Raw genomic sequence first — 21417 nt, 5'->3', positions numbered from 1 at the left:
CTGACTGGCTTCTGGAAATCCTGTTCTTTGAATGCATGTTTTATTCTCTGTTGTCCAAGGCACATGAGCACCTATTCTGAATTCCACTGAACACCACAAGAGCAGCTCTCTTGGTCTCAAGCACCTCCCTGCTTTATCCTGTGATACTAAGCCAGGTTACTTGCAGAACAGTCTAGGATCAGACCTAAAAAGGAAAACAGCAAATCCCCAGAGGAATCAGGTTACTCAGCTGAGTCTGGGAGAGTAGTAACTAAATCATTAGACAGCCTCCTCTCTCAGGTACACTGCATAAATGGATAATGTGCAATAGGTGGTTGTAGATTAACGAGATTCATCTGGAATATCAAAGAGAGGATTTTCCCTTGAGGATTGTGATTAGGGCTTGCATACTTTCAGTGTAGCAAATTCATACCACTTTACTCTCTTACTATTGGAACAGTCTAACTTTGGCAGTATTAAGCTGTGGTAGCTAATTAGGTAAATAAAAAAAATATACATTTGTACAGTTCCTTTTCCCAGAAAAATCTTTCTGTTTGGTTGTCACATTCCATTTGGTTGTTCTTTTATAGAAGTCTTATTACTATTATTTGCACTTTCCTCACAAATGCTATGGATGCTACCTTCACAGCGAGCTGCTACTGCCATTGTTCACACTTCTTGATACTTCAGAAAAAATCCATTATTAAGATAATAAAATAACAGCATAATTATAGGATTTAATATCGCTGGGTGATATTTCAGAACATTTTATGTTTCTTTAGTGGTCTACTTTCCAGGGTGATTTAGCTCATTTTTGCTCTTGTATTCCAATAGCACCTGTAACCAGAAAAGCCTTTTACTATTTGGGCAGACTAAAAGGCTTCAGCTTTCCTCTTCAGATGCAGAGTTACACACAGGGATTGATGGTGACATCTTTGTCACAGGAGGTGGTGATGCCTGCTAGGACCAATATTGCAGGATTCCTGGAAATTGTAGCTGATTTAAAATGCAGTGGTCTGCCAGAAAAGACAGATGAAAAACATTTTGCTAATCTCTAAATTGTCCATTGGCTACCCATTGGAGCTCAGTTTTAATTCAGTGCGCTGGTCCTTATCTCTAAAGCCTTAATATTTGGTTGACTCTACATCTATTTTCTGCCTGCTTGCATGAAAGCTGTAGCTGATGAATTTTTTAGACTTTTCAGCTCTAAACTGAAAGATGAAGGGGGCAGGGGCAGAATGGCTCAGTTACATCTTTCCATTTCCCAATTTCATCTTTTTTCCCTTTCAGACTGCAATATACCAATTCAGATTTCCCCATCACAGAACATGATCAGCAAAATCCACCTCCATATGCAGTTATGACAGTTTTTTTCATTACTTTCCTATCAAAAAAAGCTCCACGTTGGCATTGGTAAATGTATTATTAGCTCTTTTCATGAAGAATTCTGCCAGATATGATGTTAAGAAATGTTTTAAAAATATCACTAATAATAAAGAAGCAGAGATAAAAAAGAAGCATTTTCATGTGGTTTAGGTGAAGTCACAATAAAGCCTGGTGTTGACATGTCTGATACGTTTATGCCATCCAGCAGCTCTTTTATTTCTTAGAAACATTTACCAACTGGATGCAGCAAAAGGATAAGTGTACCTCAAGATCTTTTTTGGCAAAAAATACACCTTGAATGCCTTAAAAATACCATATCATTTTTCTGCAGCAATGATAGACACTATGCAGTTGTGTCATTTCTAGCTTTCAGCCCCAGTCCTGAAATTAATATATATGTGGTTAATATTGTTAACATTTATAATCATAGTGAAAACAGTGGACTTATTAAAATAAATTACATGCTTAAATGGTTGCAACAGCAAAGTCTAAAATACCAAGAAGCTGTTCATTACATCTCTTTCTTCAGGTTTTTGTCATAGGCTGTTTAAAAATACTGTTTATATTAATAAATCTTTGTTTAGCATGGTTGCTGCTGCATACAAATGCAAAGGTATGCTAAAAAAAAACCAGCAGCAACCAAAGAAGCTATATAAGATGGATAAGGAAATGCACTGGGATACCAGCTCCCGTTTGTGTTGAGCACCCATCTACCTTACAAGCTGAACCACATTAATATGCAGAAAAGAGAAGGCTTTGTCAGAAATAAAGCAAACTGCCCCCCTCACAGATTCTTTTCTGTAGATAGTGCTGAAATGCACTGAGATTACAGCAGTGACTCACCATTTCCTTCCAAACATCTTAAAACTGAGTGAACAATCTGAGATGGAACTCGCCCTATACACAACAGCAGGTATCCTACACATCTTATTAGAAGATGATAACTCATATAACCCTAAGTTCAAAATAGAGGATTTCCACTTCTTGTGGAAGAATTTTGTCCATATGGCTGTGTTTTAGGGCAGGTTAGCCTCTCTGAGGAAACTCATTCTTACAGCATATAATAGATTTTTCTCTCATCATATTGAGATGATGTCTGTATCCTTCCTGGGAGATCTCAGGAGATTTAGGTGGGGGAACTGCTGAGTTGTGGAATCCTGCCAGCCTTGGCACTAAACTGGGCAGTGGACTGAAGAGATGGGACAGTTCTGTACTCTTGCATGGAAAAGGTTTCATGTATCTGGAGAATTTTAATGACTATTTGGATAATACCTAAAAATTTTTGATTCCCCTACATAGTTACTGAACAACTGCAGGAACTCAATTCATAACTCTGGTCTTGCTGGTATATTTTCTGCTTCTAGATTCTGTTTCAGCTTTTTAACCCTTTCCTTTGTCAAGTCATTCAATTCAGACAACCAAAACCCTGCTCAGTTGGTGCCTAATCGTGAAGAAGCCCAAATTTTATGGAGGAGTTTTATTATTAAATGTCTCCACTGTATCTCATGGAGCTGAGCACATTCACTCTGCTTCCTTTAACTGGTGACATCTGGTGCTAGTCAGGTTTAATTGTAACTGCTTTGGAAAGCTGTAATCTTTCTTATTTCATTTAGCTTGAATTAATCTCCCTTAACAAGCACTCAGAACAGCCCTTTTCCCTCTAAGTATGTTGGCCACAGAGCCATTGTTGTGACTTATTATTGAGAATCCTTTTTCTGCTTAGCAAAATTGAGACAAAGGAATGCCTCATCAAGTCTTTACTGTTCTGCTGCCTTGCATTTATAAAGCTCATATGAATGGACTACATGCAAATGTCCTTCCTGTAGAAGGTCACCCAATTAACAGCCAGTGCACAGAGCCATTAAGTTTTATTAATACAATCCTTTGGCTTAAACTATTTTTATATAAAAGCTTTTTAAATTTGCTAGCAATATTCTTGAGTATAACTGCAATTAGTTTACAGTAATTAGAGGAATTATGGGTCTGAGTCTTATATTCCTATGTATATTTAGCTCACCAATATTTCAATGAAAAAACATCAAAATATCTTTAGAAATCCAGGGCTCATTCACTCATTTCTCCAGCTTCTTGAGGAATTTGTAATACTCTTTTTCTCTCTGATTTCTGTAATTTTGGATTGTAAATTTTTGAGGCCGAGAATTCTGTTTTATCATGTCTTATCTTGGATAAACCCACAAACAGAGGCTGTAAGCAATGTCTGCTCACTTTCCTCAATCTGGATTATGTGGATTAGTGGAAGGTGGAAGGGGAAGAGATCACTGACTTCCTCCCCTCCCTTTTCATCCCCATTATGGTGAGAGCTCAGCAGAGGAAGGGAGAGTTGATGCTGTTAGAGATGACAAAGTAAGATATTTTCATAGATTCTTAGAGATTACACCTCATGGGGATCATGGAGTCAAACCTGCTGTCAAACAAATAAATTCCCTGTATTCAAACCACAAAGCTTAATTAAACTGAAGTCTTTCTTTGCCCAGAAGAGTTAGTTGTTGTATGCTGTGGGCAGAGGAGACCACCAAGCATTGCCAGTTCTGGAGTTTACAATAGTTTTGTATCAAGGAGGTATTGATGTGATCAAAGAAGGTGAACACCTTCCGTGTGTAATGCAGAGAATAAGGAGAACTTTTCCTTATTCCTGCCACTTCTGTGAAAATATTCTGTCAATTCATCTGAACACAAAAAAAAACCTGGTAATCTCAGATCTTGGGAAAGCTGTGCTCTTCTACTCCATGCTCTATGTCTTCCTACAGATAGCATAATGTTTTACAGAAGCAGGGGGGAAAAATTGTAGAATACACATAGACTCTAATGAGGGAAGAAATTATAATTTCTGATCTTTGCCTAGAGGGGATTTGTAAGAATTAAGATTTGCAGGCCATTCAAAAAGATATTTAACTTCTTATTTAATTGGCAAGTCATAAAGATCACTTGAACGATCATACTGTGCTTAACTACCCCAACTGCCCTCATATTGATAACACAATATTAGAATATAGTCAATCTTTGTCAGCACTGAAGCATGCTGTGTTTTATAATTATTATTTATAATTAAGGAATTGGTGAAAGAGTTATAAGGGCATGCTGACAGCAGTTAACTTGGTAGCAAACCTGAAATTTGCCATAATCACTGTAATAAATCAATTTCACTAGGATTATTGCTACTGTAAAACTAATAGTCTGTGAGAACGGTATGTGATTAAAGACAGCTCCCTCTCAGATCTTAGTGACTAGAAATTAAGAATGTGAAACTAAATTCCTAATACAGACTGTAAAACTAATAGAGCTGATGATAAAAATTGAGGTTAAAGCTCTCCCGAAGTTTCAACATTCAAGGAACAAATGAAGATGAATAACAGGAAAGCTTGGTCAAATTTTGAGGCTGCACAAACACAAAGTAGCATGCAATGCTACCACCCAAAGCTGGCAGCCTGAATGCCTAAAACAGTCTCAGTGTCATTAAGCTCCCTGCCCTGGCAGTGCTGTGGGAGTTGTGTTTTTATGCCATTAATGGAAGAACAAGGGAAACTGCTGGAATGAAACCCCAGTGAAACAATGAGCATTGCTCTTTCAGCTGTTCTAACCAGAATGCTTAATTCAAATTAACATCAGGATAAATTAGCACAGTTGTCAAACCGTATCTTCAACTTTCTGTTTGTTCCAAATAAAGCTTTTCAGCACAATATCTGCATTTAATGCCAGTCATGGCTTCTGCTTACTGAAGTGTCTGTAGGACTTTTGGCCAATTTTGTCATGAGAGCACTCACTCTTGCCTTCAAAGAACCATATTGCAAAGCAAAGGATAGCTCATCTCAAACCATTCTTGTCATGTTCCCTGACCCTAGATTGTGAAAATACACATGACTAATTTCTCTTGCAGACTATGTTCTGTTTCAAATTGCCCAAGTAACACTGGATACTTTCCTGTAAAGATTTCCAAATTCCAAATATGTCAGAAGATGAGTGATGAACCAGTGACAGCTTCCATGAAAACTTACACTTCATGTTTCACAGATCTTTTTTTCCCTACCCCTTAGAAAAGAGGGTACACTTCAGTGTATTATCAGTTTATAAAGAGAAGAATGGAAACGTTTTGGTGTGTATTTATTGGTCTCTAAAAACCAGTAAATTTTCTTGCATCCATGTACATGCCCAGAAGATCTAGAAGTTCACCAAAATAAAAGTTAAAATGTTGAGTAAAAATTTTAAATGTTTTTTAAAAGTTAAAAATTTAAAAATACCATTTCCTATATCTATCTTTAAATACTTTAAAAGTACTGACACATTGGTTTGTAGTGTTTATTGTGTATTCATTTTAAATTGACTAACCCATAGTAAAGATTAAATTATTTTGAGTAAGCCTTTCAGACAAGTAAAACAGGAAAATATTAATTAGTTTGTACGTACATGTGAATTCAAACTGCACTTAGGAGGATTATTTACTGCCCTTCTTATGAGAAAAAAAATAAATTCATGCAGACTATAAAATCATAAGAGCAAAATCAATGTTAAAACTAGGGACTGAATATACAAGAAATATGCATAAAATTACAGTGAAGCAAGAACTCACTACTACAGTGTTCAGCTGATTCATAACCAACTTCATTAAACTGCTAAAAGGAGAAAGAAGGTCAATGGTTACTGTTGCAAAATCCATCTCCCTTTCACTTTATCAATAATTTTTAAGAACTTTTCACATTATCAGCTCCTGCTAGAACACATATCCTTCTACCTCACCATCCCATTTCTGTGCATCTTAAAATTCTGACACTGAGAGCTCACCATCCATTCCAGCTCAGAATAAAGGTCCACAAATAACAAGACTCCAAGACTAGTACCACACAAGTGTAAGGAATGTATTGAGTTTAATTAAAAATTTACAGATTATTAAATCATCTTTTCATTCCTGAGAGCGGATAGCAAGTAATGTTGTTGCAGCTATTTCCACTTTGTTTTCTTGAAGGAGTGGCTGTGTATGGAAAAGATGGAAAGCTTGCAGTCCACAGGGAAGCTTGTGTGAATTATGATTGCTGAAACATGCTGAGCAGGAAATTTGGACCCTGGCAGATGAGAGTCTGCAGGTATTCACAGGATATCTGCATTGCTGCAGAGACAACATTGCTTTGCAATGACTTTTAATTAAACAGACCTGAAACAAAATGGTCTGTGTATTTTAGTGACTTTCCAGCCCTGTAATCTTAGTGGAGTACCCAAAAATTAGGACCAAACTGGGAAACTTAGACAGGCCTGTGAAGTTAAAAATGCCAGATAATAATTTTATCCATTACGATGTCAAGTACTGATGTCACTCAATATTTGGCAGAAATCTGACTCATTAATCAATACATAGCTCACTTTGATGATATCAAAGATGGTTATTTCTCCACAGAGCTATATACCTTAAAATAATGATGCTGCAACTTTAAGGGTGGTATTTAATTTCTAAAAATAGCATTCAAGTAACACAATTTTCAGGCAAAACTTTTGGGAAATTGAGTGTTAGCAGCTTATGATAGTTGAGGCAGGTTTCTGTACCAATGTCCTGAAACTATTTTATATGTCTTTTGTGGAAGGGATATTATTTAAAGACAATAAAACTACAAATTTAAAATTATCATATCACATTAAAGTTAGCAATCTCCAAAGTTTTCTTCCTTTTTCTCTTCACATCAGAAAATGAGTCTGATAATTCCTTGACCAAAGTGAGTAGAATTGTTCCCTGAAACATGATTTGCTAATGAATAAAAAGTCAAAGCCAATGCAATTGATGTGCAAAGGGTCTTTATGAAGCACAGTCAATAATGAATATTTTCCTTTTTTTCTGGAAGGCCTAATTTCAGAATCAGGAGAATATTCAATACCAAATATCCATTTTAAAAGGGCCAATACTCAAACTAAACATTTAAAATCTGTTTCAGACCAGCTTCTGTGGCATTAGATGATACCTGCAGTGCATGAAGATTGCAGCATCAGAGCTGATATGAGTAAGGACCAACAATGACAGAAGAAAACAAATAAAGGCCATTCAGAAGGAATGCCTTCAGAAAATTCTTCCCTCTCTGTTCTTCTGTAGTTAGTATTAAATAAATTAGTATTAAATAAATTAGTATTAAATAAAATCCTCATTGTCCGATCAACTCAAATCCAAAGTCTGAAAATAATTCTGCTTATCCCATAGCATGACAGAGGTCATGAGACCATGACTACTGAGAACTAAAAACTCAGAATTTTGCTGTCCATCAGGCCACCAGGATACTACCCACTATTCCCTTAAACTGTTCCAGAAATGAATGCTGAGATAGAAATGGGAAAGGACTGCAGTTGATTTTTCACCACTGTTAATGCTATAAAGTCTTGTTCAGACTTTTCTCCACACATTTTCCCATATTTATAGACAGCTGTTCAGTCTAGTGAAGCTAGAAAAGCTGCAGTGTAGTGTGCAATATCTATATTCTCTCTAGTCTAATTAGAAAACTCCATCTTTATGGTCATGGGTTTATTACCTGATAATCATGTATTAGCACGAAGTGATGTGTTTATTTCCATCAGTAGAGGGAATGCTGAGTTCTTTGTTTATCCTCCACAGTCTCCCTCAGATAAAATATTGGCTTCAGTTAATTCAGTAAAAATTTTACCACAGCTGGACCAGCATATCATACATTTTATTTTGAGAACTTTAAAATTATAAACATCTTTTAGTCATTCTTGGTTTTATAAGATAATAAAAGTAACCACATCTACGTTTATTCCCCTCCTCTTGCAGAGGAGTCTTTGTAGGAATCCTGAAAACCCACAAAACAAAGCAGTGATTCTTATCTGGATATGACTGGTATGCTTGTTTGCATTTTAGAAACCAGAGCTGTCTCCCAGTTCTCATCTCCTGTGTAGGTCTGCTGGTGTCTGAGCTGTAGGGTAAAATTTAAGAGTCTTGGCCATGCCTACAGAACACATAAAGCTCCCTGTGCTTTCCCCTAGAGCTTAGAGACTGGCAGCAGGATTACCCAGCAGCTAAAAGCAGGAGCTGCTCCTACTGAAATGCACACTGACAAACCACAGGCCCCAGGGCTTAGCTCACAGGCCCTGCCATAGTGATTGCCATCATTCATTCAGACAGCAAAATATTAGATTATGTAGACTGTTCTTACGGCGGTTTGCACACTGCACAGCTCTTAATTTTCTCAGTTATTCGTGTGTTTGATCTCAGAAGCACCAGTAGCAAAGTCATCTGGGGGAAATGTCCATAGCAGCCTGTGGACAATCAGGTTCCACAGGATGAGATGTATGTCAAGTATATGCTTTGAACCATTACCCACTAAATCCAACAGTACATACCCCACAAACTGTTTGGCATGAAACAGGGAATGATGTTAACAACTGGGGAGGAGATGTACAGCATGATAGCAAAATAGGAAAAGAGAAAAAATGAAAGAAGTTCCAACTGAATGGTGGTCTAAAACTTTTGTTTCTCAGCACACACTCTTTGAAAGATTGAGGGGAGCAGATAGTGTCTCCATCCCTTGGGTAGATGCAAACAAATTTTCTGCTCAAAATAGTGTTCTGTATGTACAAAACCCAGGGCTTGCCTTTCATACCCAGTGGAGCATGACATACTATACCAAACCTCTCCAGGCATGTCTAAATCAGTGGTTCAATTTGGATCACTTTTCAAGTGTATCTCCTAATATCACTGTTCAGTTCTCTTTTATTCCCACTGCAGGGTCGTGCCTGAATGCAAAAACTGAATGTGTGCCCCTGGTGCCCTCCTCATGTACTGCCACCACAGGCACTAAATCAGTGCCTAAGTATTTGTGCTAGTCCAGGCTTTATCCCACTACCAAAGCATGAGTTCTGAAAGGAGACAGAAAGCATGTGAGTCAGTATTAATATAGGAAGGGGAAAATGGATGCTGCCTGTAATATTTTTTACTTTTCATACCCTCTTGCTAATCCAACAGCTCAAGACTGAATATCTTCTAACTAATGCAAGTACTTAAAAACTGCCTTCTTTTCTGTATTTCATTCACATATTATCACACTCAGCTTGCACTCTGAGGTGATATAAGGTACATTATTGATCATGACACAGAGATGAAACAGCCATTTACCATCCCTGCCTGCTTTGTGACCTTCACCTAGTCCTCTTCTCCTTAGACAGTTTTGGAAATTGCAAAACACATTTCCTGTCTGAAAATTACAGCAACTGGATAAATAAGATGGGAACTAGCATGAAGGAAGTGAAAACAATTTGTGTTTTGTGTGTCAAAAGAAGATGATCTGCATAGGTAAGAAATTAAAAACAAATGCACTGAATTAAAAAGAGAGGTGAAAATAAAATTATAGAAAAACATGGACTCTGACATTAGGCAAACTTGCCTATGGAAATGACTAATAGTGCCTTTACTCAAGACATAGAGATGAGTTTTCAGTCTTCATTCCCTTTGACTCCTGTCCACACTCTGAGGCAGCAGTGTGAATATATGTGTTACATACCATGATACACTTTATTGTTTCACATTCTGTCATGATTTAACCCCAGTCAGCAACTAAGCATCACAGAGCTGCTCACTGAATCACCACCCCTCCAGTGGGGAGACGAATCAAGTTAAAAAAAAAAAAAAAAGGAAACCTTATGGGTTGAGATAAAACCAGTTCAATATTTGAAACAAAATATAATAGTGATACTAATAATAGTAATAATGATAATGATTGTAACAAAAATTGTAATGAAAAGGAAAAGGAGAGAAAGGATTAAAACCCAAGAATGAGTGATTCACAATGCAATTGCTCACCACACACTGACTAATGTTCAGCCTGTCCCCAAGAAGGGTTCAGCAGCTCCTGGCTAACTCCCTCCAGTTTATATACTGAGCATGGCATTCTATAGCATGGAATATCCCTTTGGCCAGCAATGTCACCTGTTCTGGCTATGCTCCCTCCCAGCTTTTTGTGCAGCTCCTCACTGGCAGAGCATGAGACACTGAAAAGTCCTTGACTTAGGGTAAGCAGCACTTAGCAAGGCTAAAACATCAGTGTGTCATCAACATTATTCTCCTACTGAATCCAAAACACAGCAGTGTACCCTTTTGCAGTAGCATTGGTGGCTACCTAAAGCACAGGACATGAGAATACCAGATAACATACTAAAAAAACAGAAAAATCTGAAATATTTTCAGTGACTTTTAGATGTATAAAATAATGTTCCCCAAATGCTGAACCATTTTCAGATGTGTACAAATATCAGAGATAACCAAAGTTAACCATAGGATTAGGCTTTTATTCAGTCACTCTTGTGTAGTTGGACTTAAACTTCAGACAGCACAAACTAGACCTGTGCTATCACTGTATGGCATGTACTGCTACTTCAGTTGTTAGTAGCAGTATTTCCCTTTAATTGTGTATTATCATTTCTATTATAAAAAATGGCTTCCTATTACTCTCAAGTAAAAAGAAACAATTACACATCAGGATATTATGAAAATCAAATTTTAACAAGATTTGCAGGGAATTTAAAGATTGTTTGCTGTATAAATACATTTCAGAAGGCTGAGAAGCTATCCATCAGGAAGAGCTGTATCATTTATTCATACAACCTTTAAATGAAAACTCACACACTGAGGACTCTTTCCACAACCTCTATGAAAAAAGTGATAAAATTTAACTGGGTGCCACACAACAGGTATGGTTATCCTACAAATTAACTTTGCACTCTTCAATCATAGAAATATTTATTGATTTGTTTAAAGTTATTTGCTTGCAAACATAACCTCCTCCCACCCACTTCTCTCCAGCCCGTCCCATTCATTATGGATCACTCCTCATTTTCCTCTTACATTTAGTGCAATATTTATACTCTGTATCTAGGCCTGCCAAAATAAATACTTAGCCCTGGAAAACAGTATCCAACCAGCATACATTTAAATGTAACAATTACTGTAAAGAGTCTGGTGAAGACTAATGACTGAGCCATTTCAAAATCAGGCTGGATGAAGCAGCAGAGAACGAGATCTGCTGTAGGGAAATATCTTACCAAAAGACAAGGAGCAGAAAACCTAAAACCTTTTCTTCAACAAGCTTTTGCCCTGATCCAAGCACATTTTAGCTTGGCATTATGAAAATCTGCTAAATACAATTTGTCCTTGGCTGTGTTTAAAGCCAAAACTTACTCAGTAGCATTTCGGTTGCACCTGCTGCTGCTAACACTTGTCACTGAGTAACTTTTTGAAGGGAAGCAAGGGCTGAAAACCAACATCCAACCACTTACACATTTATACAAACCTGGTTAACCACCAGTAGATGGAATTACCCGGATTTGATAAAGTGTGTCTGAGATCAGAATTGGGCACTACATTATATTTCTTTAGCTGGGTCAGCTACCTTGCTCTTGAGAACTTGGGAGAGTGCTGTCAGCACATGCACTCAGCCCTCAGCCTTCCCAAAAAAAATAATAACACAAAGCAGTTTGTTCCATGACTTCTGGATAATTGATTTAAATAATGGTACTTTGTGCCAGTTATTAACTACTACAGGAGAAAATGTGATGAAGTGGGAAGAATTGAAATGCAACACAGCTTTTGCCAGCCATCTGATTTGAACTTTTTCAGCAGCTAGGTCTGAAATAAATGCAACTTGATCAAGACACAAAGATTCATTTATGCATTTTCTAAGCAACAGCTTGACTCTTTCTCTGATGAATCTTGTTTAACACATCTGTTTTTACAGAATAGTTGTTAATTTCTCAATTAATTGTAAGGTCCAAATGACAAAATTTTTCATTCAGGAGAAAATGCTTTCTAACATGCTATTATAATGAATCATTTCCATCTGTCTATTTGCACTGCATTTTCAATCATAACTAAAATTGATGGAAATTTTAGGCACCCTGCTAAAAGTAAAATGATAACCAGAATCATGACAAGTAAGATAGAATATCTGTTTTAAAAGGGAAGCTTTTAAAAATGTGTTGACATTCTAATGAAAAGTTAAAATCTCTGCTGACTCATAACACATCCAGTGATATCAGTCAAAAGGTAAGAACAGAATTTACATCTGAGTGGTTCAAGCAGCACAAAATTTTCCATCTTAATCAAAAGGTCATGAAAAATGTATGACTTCCAAAGATGTGCAATTGAAATGGGTACTGAATGATTTTTAGCAAAACTATGATACACTACAATTCAATTGATTAACAAAATGATATGATATTTTGCTACTTTGTAGAAATAAATGGTTGTAAAAGAGTGTTCACTCATTAATTTATCAGCAAGATTTATGAAACATTTGGTTTGAGTGGTGCACAGGGCGTCTACAGTTTGAATAGGAGACACTTTACTGAATTAGTCAGTGGGACCTCATTGAAACGACTCAGCCCACAAAAACTCTTGAATTTACTTAGGGCTCATGTTGTATGCAAATTAGAGCAGTCTCATGCATTACCACATCACTGCTGTGCTCAAAAGTTGAAAGACACTGAAGAAAATTATTCATATATTTTCTCAGGTTTAAATATTTAATAAATTACCATAGGCTTCATTTTAAGTGCCATGACTGTTCCCTTTTTCTTGCCACAATACTTGAGATGCAGTGACACTAGGTGAAATTTATCCTGACAGAGAGAAAAGGTATCATCTGCCTTGTGACCTGTTTGTAAGCTTTTTTAAGTGGGAGCTTTTGAGTGTCAGCCTTACCCCACCCTCAGGAGAAATGTTTGTCAGAAAACTGTTCTTATTGCCACTGGCACTCTTCCCTCAAAAGTTCAGATGGAGCTGAATGGCTAGTATTCAACCGTAGGAAGAAAATAAGGGATTGAGCTCCAATTATCAATGGGAAGGGCTTCATCATGAGGAGCTCTGGGCTTTGCCTCACATAAGTCTAACCCTACAATGTGCTTGGAATGGACCTTAACCTGACAGCCTGGCCACGTCCTGTAAGAGAATGTGGACAGGAGAAAAAATTGCAGTCTTCTCCTCAACCCCTCTTTAAGTTCAGCTCCCTTGGAGCTCTTGGCTTTGTCTCTTTCCTAGCCCCAGTCCAAGGATTAGACAAAAGTAGTGTACATTACACCTTATCCAGAGTGCCCAGCCTATGACGCAGCGGAGAAAATTGTTAGGGGATAGCATCTGCAGAGTCTTCCCCTACCTTATTCAGCTTTTAAACCCTTTTTCAACCCCTTTCAGCAGGAGCTGCTGGCTTTAGCCAATGTATTACCTCAACAGAAGCCTAGGCATGGGATGAACTGTAGCCTGAGATGCCTAGTGTTATCTCAGTGGGACAAACAAGTGTTCTGGAATGAGCTCTTTGTGCAGACTACCCCACCATTGATCCTCCCCCTTGCATCCCCACTGCACCTGGAGCTATGGGCTTCTTGTCTCCACCCTAATTCTAAACCCAGGCATGGCCTAAGCCTTAGCCCCAGACTTCCCAGTGTGGCATAGAAGTTTTTTTAAGAGATGACTCTTTTTCCTCCCTTCTGTGAGAGGCAGGTGTTGCTATGGAAATGGGCAGTTGGAAAGTATCTACATATGTCTTAGGCAAACCTACAGATTGTGTTGAGAAGGTCAAGCTGCCCTTCCTCACTTTGTGACAGCTGGACTATAAAGACAAATTTAGTCCTCTGGTCTACTCCTTACAGGCAAAGTCCTCAGCCAAAAGAAAGAAATCAAAAAAAAAAAAAAAAAAATTCTAAGTGTGTTCCCAGATTAGAATTGGTTTATATCAGAATTTCTGCTTTAAAGGAATCTTTGTTGAAACTATGCCAATGCTAGTATTTATAATGGCACTATATCATTATTGGGATAATGAAATGCATTATTTCAAATCAAACATTTCTACTTTATTAAATAGTTGAGGTTAGAAATACATGCTTTTGAATCTTGAGCAACATTGAACATCTGTAAAGATCAGTAGCTAGAAATTCTCAGTAAATTAATGCCTATGAACTTTGTTAGAGGAATCAATCTAAGTGACTAAACAGGCACTCAAACAATTCCTTTTTGGAAAGTGATATCATTCTCTATTGTGAAATTCTCCATATCCAAAGCAAACTTCAGTGAATGGAGATATCAAACGTTCTGAGTGTATGCTATAGCACACAGTACATTATTATAATTATACCTATGATGGCATTTTTTTTCCTTGGCATGTATGTCAAGCAGGTATGTGTGTGTTGCCTCATGGGGCTAGTGGTACTGTTGCAGGAATTACAATTTATAAGTAATGTATTTTGAATAATTGCTGTAAGAAAGAACACCATGCCCACATCTACTCCAACAGAAGAGTTTTTACTGACCCTGTTGGGTGCAAGTCATGGCCAAATCCAAGCATGGCAAAGTAATGTGGAATAGGCAACAGCACAAATAAAATGCTTAAATGCCAATTTATAACAATATAAAAGAAGGAAACCCTTTGATTCACACTCCATAAGTAAATGTCCCTTAAAACAAATGCTCATGTAAGCAAAAAATGGATTTTATTTGAACTATAGGTTTTCAAACAGACTAAAGTTCTTAAATCAACCAGATGTTCATGTTGATGGGTTTGCAGCTATTGACTTATGCTCCTTCTCATATCAATGACTGAAAGCTGATTCATATTTTCCCAGTGTACAAACTTTAAAGAAGATAATTCTTCAGCTGAATTTATGTAATTGCAGGGATTTGAGCAGTGTCAGATAGTACATTGCAAGAAAAGCTTTTCCATGGTGTAAATATATTTTTTTCTTTGTATGCTGGAAGCTCTGATGCTAACACATCAGAATATACAACCTCTAAAACCCCAAATGCAAGTATGAATTTTAATTTGTATGACATCCCCAAGTGCTCAAGCATCTAGTTAAAGCACTCATATACAGGAACAGTCCTAGGAATGGTAAGATCATTTGCAAAAGCTGCTCAATAAATGCATTTCTATACTAGAATATAAATACAAAAAGTCCTCAAAAGTCATAAAGAGTATTATCCAAATAGAACTTGTGTGCAATTACTAAAAACTGAATAAGGTTATTTTTACAAAGTGCAGGGGTGTATATATACATCTATACGTATTCACAATCTGCTCTTTAAACACAGAAGAAAAAGAAACAGCTTGGTTAGGGTCATGCAAAAGTATGCATGTGCTAAATGTAATACACTTGACAAGGTGTCAAAGAGCACACGCTCATCATATGGGAGTGCCTAGGTGTATATTGACAGGAGGTGATGACTGATATGAGGAAAATCATACAGTCAGAGAGGTTACATGTATGTGTTTGAATAGATCCTGGTGTTGATGAGGGGTATAGGGATATATATGGTGCTAGAGAGAAGAAATTCCTGATGATGTGCTGTAATCAATTGATGGTAATGCGGCATGTATCTGCATATTAAAGTGGTGGGTAGTGATAATATGCATAATTGTGATGGTGGGCAGACAGTGATAACAAGATGTGTGAACAGTAGGAGGTGATGGGTATGCATGGTAAAATGCGTAGGTTGCAAGGATGCATGTGTGATGCTGAGCATAGTGGTGCTGTGGGGAGCATATAGCAGCATATGCACTGTGGTGATATTTGTGTGATGTGGACCTGCTGTTCTCGACAAAAGTAGGTGGTGCTCCTAGGTGGCAGTTTACGTGAAGAAACAGGTTCTTACCCATACAGGTATGGTTTGCTCATATGGATGGAGAGGCTACAGCCAACAGAATAAATAAGCAATTACTGAGTATTTTGTGTGTATGCCTGTGCTGAGGGAGCGTTGATGCAGTGAGCAAGTGTGAGGGTCTGTGTGTACTAGCAAGTAACCATGTCTAGTTAATACATAATGATCCGGTGGTATGTACAGAATGGTGGTGGTGGAATAAGAAAATTGACTAAGAGGTTATGTATATGTATGTAAGGACAGACGGTATACTCAGAACAATAGCATATAGGGAGTTGAGACATATTGCCCAGAAGGAGAGGTGTATGGGAACATCATGCTCTATTTTTCTTAAGAAAAGTATGCTTGTCAGGGTGCAGTGATGCAGTATTAGGACTGTCTGCAAATGTTCATGTGTGTTTGGAACTGGTGGTGTGGATGAGGTGTGTAAGGCGTCAGTGTCTGCCTAGAGATGACAATATGAGGAGCCACTGGTGTATGTGTGTTCATCTAGGACCAGGGTGTATGTACAAAATAGCACAGTATGGGTCAATGTATAGAAGTAGTCGGTGGGTATAGCATGGAATAAGTTATGTAGTGACAGCTACACATATGTAGTGTATGAGCAGAGATGGTGCCAATGGTTTGTGTCACTGTGCATGCGGAGGAGTTTGCAGCCTCACCTGGATACGATCCTATCAGGGATCTGTGTATATTTTAAGTACAATATTAAGAGAGGAGGTTGTATCACCGGTGAGGTAGCATGTGGTAGTTGAGCTTGAACTGAGCCTGTGAGTGGAAGCAGATGTGTGGGGACAGAGGGGTGGACAGCATGTAATGCCCTTGGCATCACTGTGGTGTAAATAGTCACGGCAGGCTGTAGTGTGCAAACTGGTCACTGCACTTTTGGGTGTGACAGAGACGGAGAGTGTGCTGAGGTGTTACAATAGGATGGGGAGGACATCTTTAAAGAGCGGTGGAGAGGGGCAGGGCTGCTCATGTGTGGTATCTAGTGGTGATGGTGGGACAGGGGGCATGGAGCTGCGTGATGGTAGGAGACACGGGCAGTGCTGTGTGCACAGGGCAGAATGTGATGTGCTTTGTCAGTCAGTGCAATGACCGGTGCCAGCCCTGTGGGGTGGGCAGTGCACGTGGTGCAGTGACAGGAGAGAGTTACAGCAGCTGTGTAGGTATGAGGCATGCTTGCCCAGGTAACACTACACATCCACCCAAGATCCAGGCTTTTTTCTTAAAGGAGAAAGAATAGTGCCTTTGCCAGGGTGCCCCTGGTGTGGACCCACGTGCCATGCAGGGAGAGCAACGGAGAATGGAGGGGGAGGAAAGGATGGTGGATGGGGAGGGGAGACAATCAGTGCCGGGTAGGGGAAACAATACTGGGTGGGGAGAGAAGTTCGGGATCGGGGGGGCAATGAGTAGCTGGGGGCAGTGGGGACAGGGAACAAGCTGCCTTGGAGCTGCCGGATTTGCGAACAGCCGGAGGGCGGGATGGGAGGCGGGCAAGGGGAGTGGGGGGTGGGAAGGGACATCCACTTACGTCTCCTCCTGCATTTTTTTTCTTTCCCTCCTTCTCTCCTTAGCTGGTGACGCGCCGCTGCTATTAATCATTCACCAGCCGGAGAGCAGCAATTGCCGGCTCTCGGAGCGAGCGGCGCCGGCAGCCGCCTCTTTCCCGATGCCCGCGTCCCGCAGCCGCCGCGCCGGGATCCCTGACGGGATGATGCCCAGCCCGGCCGGCGGCGGACGCCTGCTGCTCTGAGCCGGGGAGGGGGGTCCGAGCAGAGGATGCTCCCCAATGGCACCTGCCCCAGGCTTCCGGGCGGTGCAGGCAGCGACAGCGGCGACAGCGACAGCGGCGGCAGCGACAGTGGTGGCGGCGGAGCCAGTGGCGCCTCGGAGGAGGCGGCGGCGGAGGGCATGGACTCGGGCGGCAGGAACTCCTCTGGCGCTCCGAACAGCACCCTGAGTGAGTCTCAGGGCAGCGCCATCCTCATCTCATTCATCTACTCCGTGGTGTGCCTGGTGGGGCTGTGCGGAAACTCCATGGTCATCTACGTGATCCTGCGTTATGCCAAGATGAAGACAGCCACCAACATCTACATCCTCAACTTGGCCATCGCGGATGAGCTGCTGATGCTTAGCGTCCCCTTTCTGGTTACCTCCACCCTGCTGCACCACTGGCCCTTTGGCTCCTTGCTCTGCCGCCTGGTGCTCAGTGTGGATGCCATCAACATGTTCACCAGCATCTACTGCCTGACTGTGCTCAGTGTGGACCGTTACATCGCTGTGGTGCACCCCATCAAGGCGGCCAGGTACCGCCGGCCCACTGTGGCTAAAATGGTCAATCTGGGTGTCTGGGTGCTCTCCATCCTCATCATCCTGCCCATCATCATCTTCTCCAACACAGCAGCCAACAGTGATGGAACAGTGGCTTGCAACATGCTCATGCCAGAGCCCACCCAGAGGTGGCTGGTGGTCTTTGTGGTCTACACCTTTCTGATGGGCTTCTTGTTGCCTGTGGTGGCCATCTGCCTCTGCTACATCCTCATCATTGCCAAGATGCGCATGGTGGCCCTGAAGGCTGGCTGGCAGCAACGCAAACGCTCAGAACGCAAGATCACCCTCATGGTCATGATGGTGGTGATGGTCTTTGTCATCTGCTGGATGCCCTTCTACATTGTGCAGCTGGTCAATGTCTTTGTAGAGCAGGATGATGCCACCATCAGCCAGCTCTCTGTCATCCTGGGCTATGCCAACAGCTGTGCCAACCCTATCCTCTATGGTTTTCTCTCGGACAATTTCAAGAGGTCCTTCCAGCGGCTGCTCTGCCTCAGCTGGATGGACAATGCTGCAGAGGAACCCATCGACTACTATGCCACCGCCCTCAAGAGCAGGCCATACAGCGTGGAGGACTTTCCCCCAGACAACTTGGAGTCAGGGAGCATGTACAGGAATGGCACTTGCACCTCCAGGATTACCACACTCTGAGGAAGCATTCCTGTCCCCCAGCTCCCTTGCTGCCCCCCAGCTGGAGGGTGAGCGAAGCCAGGGCTGTGGCACGGGGAGGCTGGGAGGGAGGGGATTTTGGTCCTGCCCACTGCCAGGAGTGTTTGGCACAAGAAAGAGCAAAGAAAATCCCACATCCTTGATCTGCTGCCCCCCCCGCACCCTGGCTGCCCCTCTTGAGAGCAGCTGCATTCTCTGATGCTTTGACACCCACTCAGGGAATTGCAGCTCTCAGGGGTTAGTTTAGGGTCGGCTAGCCTGGCTCTGCCACTCCTCTCTGTGTCTGCCCAGTGGCTGTAAAGGTCCTGCAGTGACTCTCTCTCCACCTTTTGTACAGTTTGCTCTTCCCCTTGTCTAGTGAGACACCCCAGGCCACTGAGTCAAGCCTGCCTCAGTCAAGCCCCAGCATTCAGGCTCAGACTACCCCAACTAAAAATGACCCCGCTCAACTTCTGTCAGTATGTGCCTCTCCTTCAGAGATTAGAAATGTTGGAAAAATTCCCCCCCAACGCACACTTGCCCTCCCCCAGGAAGGAGCAAGTAGCCTCTCTCTGCACCTACCTTTCCCTCCCCTGGAATAAAAAGAAAGTGGGGAGCAAAAAGTCCCCAGGAAAAGATGCAGCATAGTCACAGAGATGTTTTTTGCTTCGCAGACAGCTTCCAACTCACTGAGGCTTTGGCTCTCTGTGTTATGCTTGGCAGAAGCAGAGCAGAAAAGGTCTTAGGGAAAAATCTGATTATTGCTGTGCTTTGGAGCTGCATAGCAGGTTGCTGATAATGGGAGATAAGCAGTCCCGTGACGCACAGGGAGCAGAGAGCTGGGACTCACTGAGATGGGAATTGGGGGGACCACTGAGCTGGGAAATGTTTGAATGTGTCCACACATACAATAAAGTGTGCTGATAATAAAGTTTAAAGGGAGCGCTAGACTGTGAATCTGCTGTCTTGAGTCTGCTCTATCAGCTGTGAAACAGTGATGAAGGGAGCTGAGACAGTTTTTGAATGACCTGGGTGACAGCAAAGTCACTTAAGCCTACATGGGAAAAGGGGAATTAATTTTAAAATATCCATCAGTCTCTGAAATAAATACTTGACAGAAAAAATAGCTGTTCAGTAATAGCTATTACCCTAGCTCCAATTTCTTCTGTTGCACTAAAAAATCCGAAACGGATTTCATATGTTGCCAATGTAATATACTGACCCAGAGCTTCTTAATGTTTCATTTCTGAGAATTCTTGTTTTTAATGTGTGCCAGATGTCTTCTTGTTTGATTTTTTTATTTGATTCTAGTCACTGTGTTGTGAACGTGTTTTTCTGAAGCAATTTATACTGTGTACTTATGTCTGTGGTGGCTACTTGCAAGGTTGCATTTAAAATGGGTGACGCTTAAGAAGGCTCCTTTCCAGATAAAAATATTGTAATTTTTTCTAACTCTTTCATTTACATTGTCTCCCCCAGAGAAATTCTCTCTTGAATTTTCCCCTCTCCTCTTATGACAGAACAATTTTCATATAGACAGATGAAGCTTTCTTTGATACATGACAGTTGATTAAATGAAACCTTCTATCCCTACCCCCTCTTACCCCAGACGGAAGAGTTGGTACATACTATGCTGAAATAAACAGCGATGTTTTTTGCTTTCTACCACCTATGCTAACAGTGTCACACAGTGGCAAATGTCCCAGTAGCTGTGACAAATCACTTCTCTAGCACAATACTGTGGTTGTATTAATTATAACTACTGGCAATTTGAAGCAAGAGACTGGAAAAAATCTCTAGTAGCAGCATACCTGTAGCATTGTAGTTGTAGCTACAGTGCTTAAGTACAGTGTTAAGTGTAAGGTTGCCAGTTAAGGTATCTAGTATTTGTGGTGATGGACTTACTACAGGGTTTTGTTAAATGATACCCTTTAACTCTTCTCAGCAGCAAAAAGCAGGATGCTACTTTGTACATTTCTTTCACCAAAACTTAGGTACTGTTAAATGAATGTATAAATTTAGTATTTCAAAGTTGTCTGATTCAAAGTCCATCAAAATGAGAGAAAAAAATCTTAATTCACTTCAGTGGACTGTGAGTCAGCTCCTTTTAGTTTAAAAATTGCAAATGTGGAAACTGTTACATCCTTATTAAAATATTTTGTGAAAAGCTTTAACAATTGTACTGTTTCTTTTCTTTTACTTCATAGAGGATATGATTTAAAGAAAACTTGCAAATATTACATTTGGTAATATTTTACATGTACATATGGGGAAATAAGGATGAAATCTCTTTGTAAGTTTATTTAATTTTTCACAGAAATCAAACATCTGTCAAAACAGTAAAATGCCCCATGATATCAATGATGCTATTTCCAGGGCTTCACTTGAATTCTCACTCACAATATCTTTAAAAGGGCATAAATCTC

The 21417-nt window shown here is 40.3% G+C and overlaps 1 protein-coding gene across 1 annotated transcript in view; it reads left to right on the top strand.

Moving 5' to 3' along the window:
- SSTR1 (somatostatin receptor 1) overlaps positions 1-21168 on the top strand; it is a 36761-nt gene extending 15593 nt beyond the window's left edge. Inside the window, exon 2 of the mRNA XM_085061849.1 lies at positions 17587-21168. Within this exon, the coding sequence (XP_084917975.1) occupies positions 17792-18994 (1203 nt within the window). The 5' untranslated portion in view covers positions 17587-17791 and the 3' untranslated portion in view covers positions 18995-21168. The remainder of the gene's footprint in view (positions 1-17586) is intronic.
- The last annotated feature ends 249 nt before the right edge of the window (positions 21169-21417 follow it).

The sequence above is a fragment of the Lichenostomus cassidix genome, chromosome 5 (assembly GCF_008360975.1).
Source record: "Lichenostomus cassidix isolate B80296 chromosome 5, HeHo_3.0, whole genome shotgun sequence".
Lineage (NCBI taxonomy): Eukaryota > Metazoa > Chordata > Aves > Passeriformes > Meliphagidae > Lichenostomus > Lichenostomus cassidix.
Note: the sequence above shows the minus strand (reverse complement) of the source record. Positions and strands in the feature narration are given on the sequence as shown.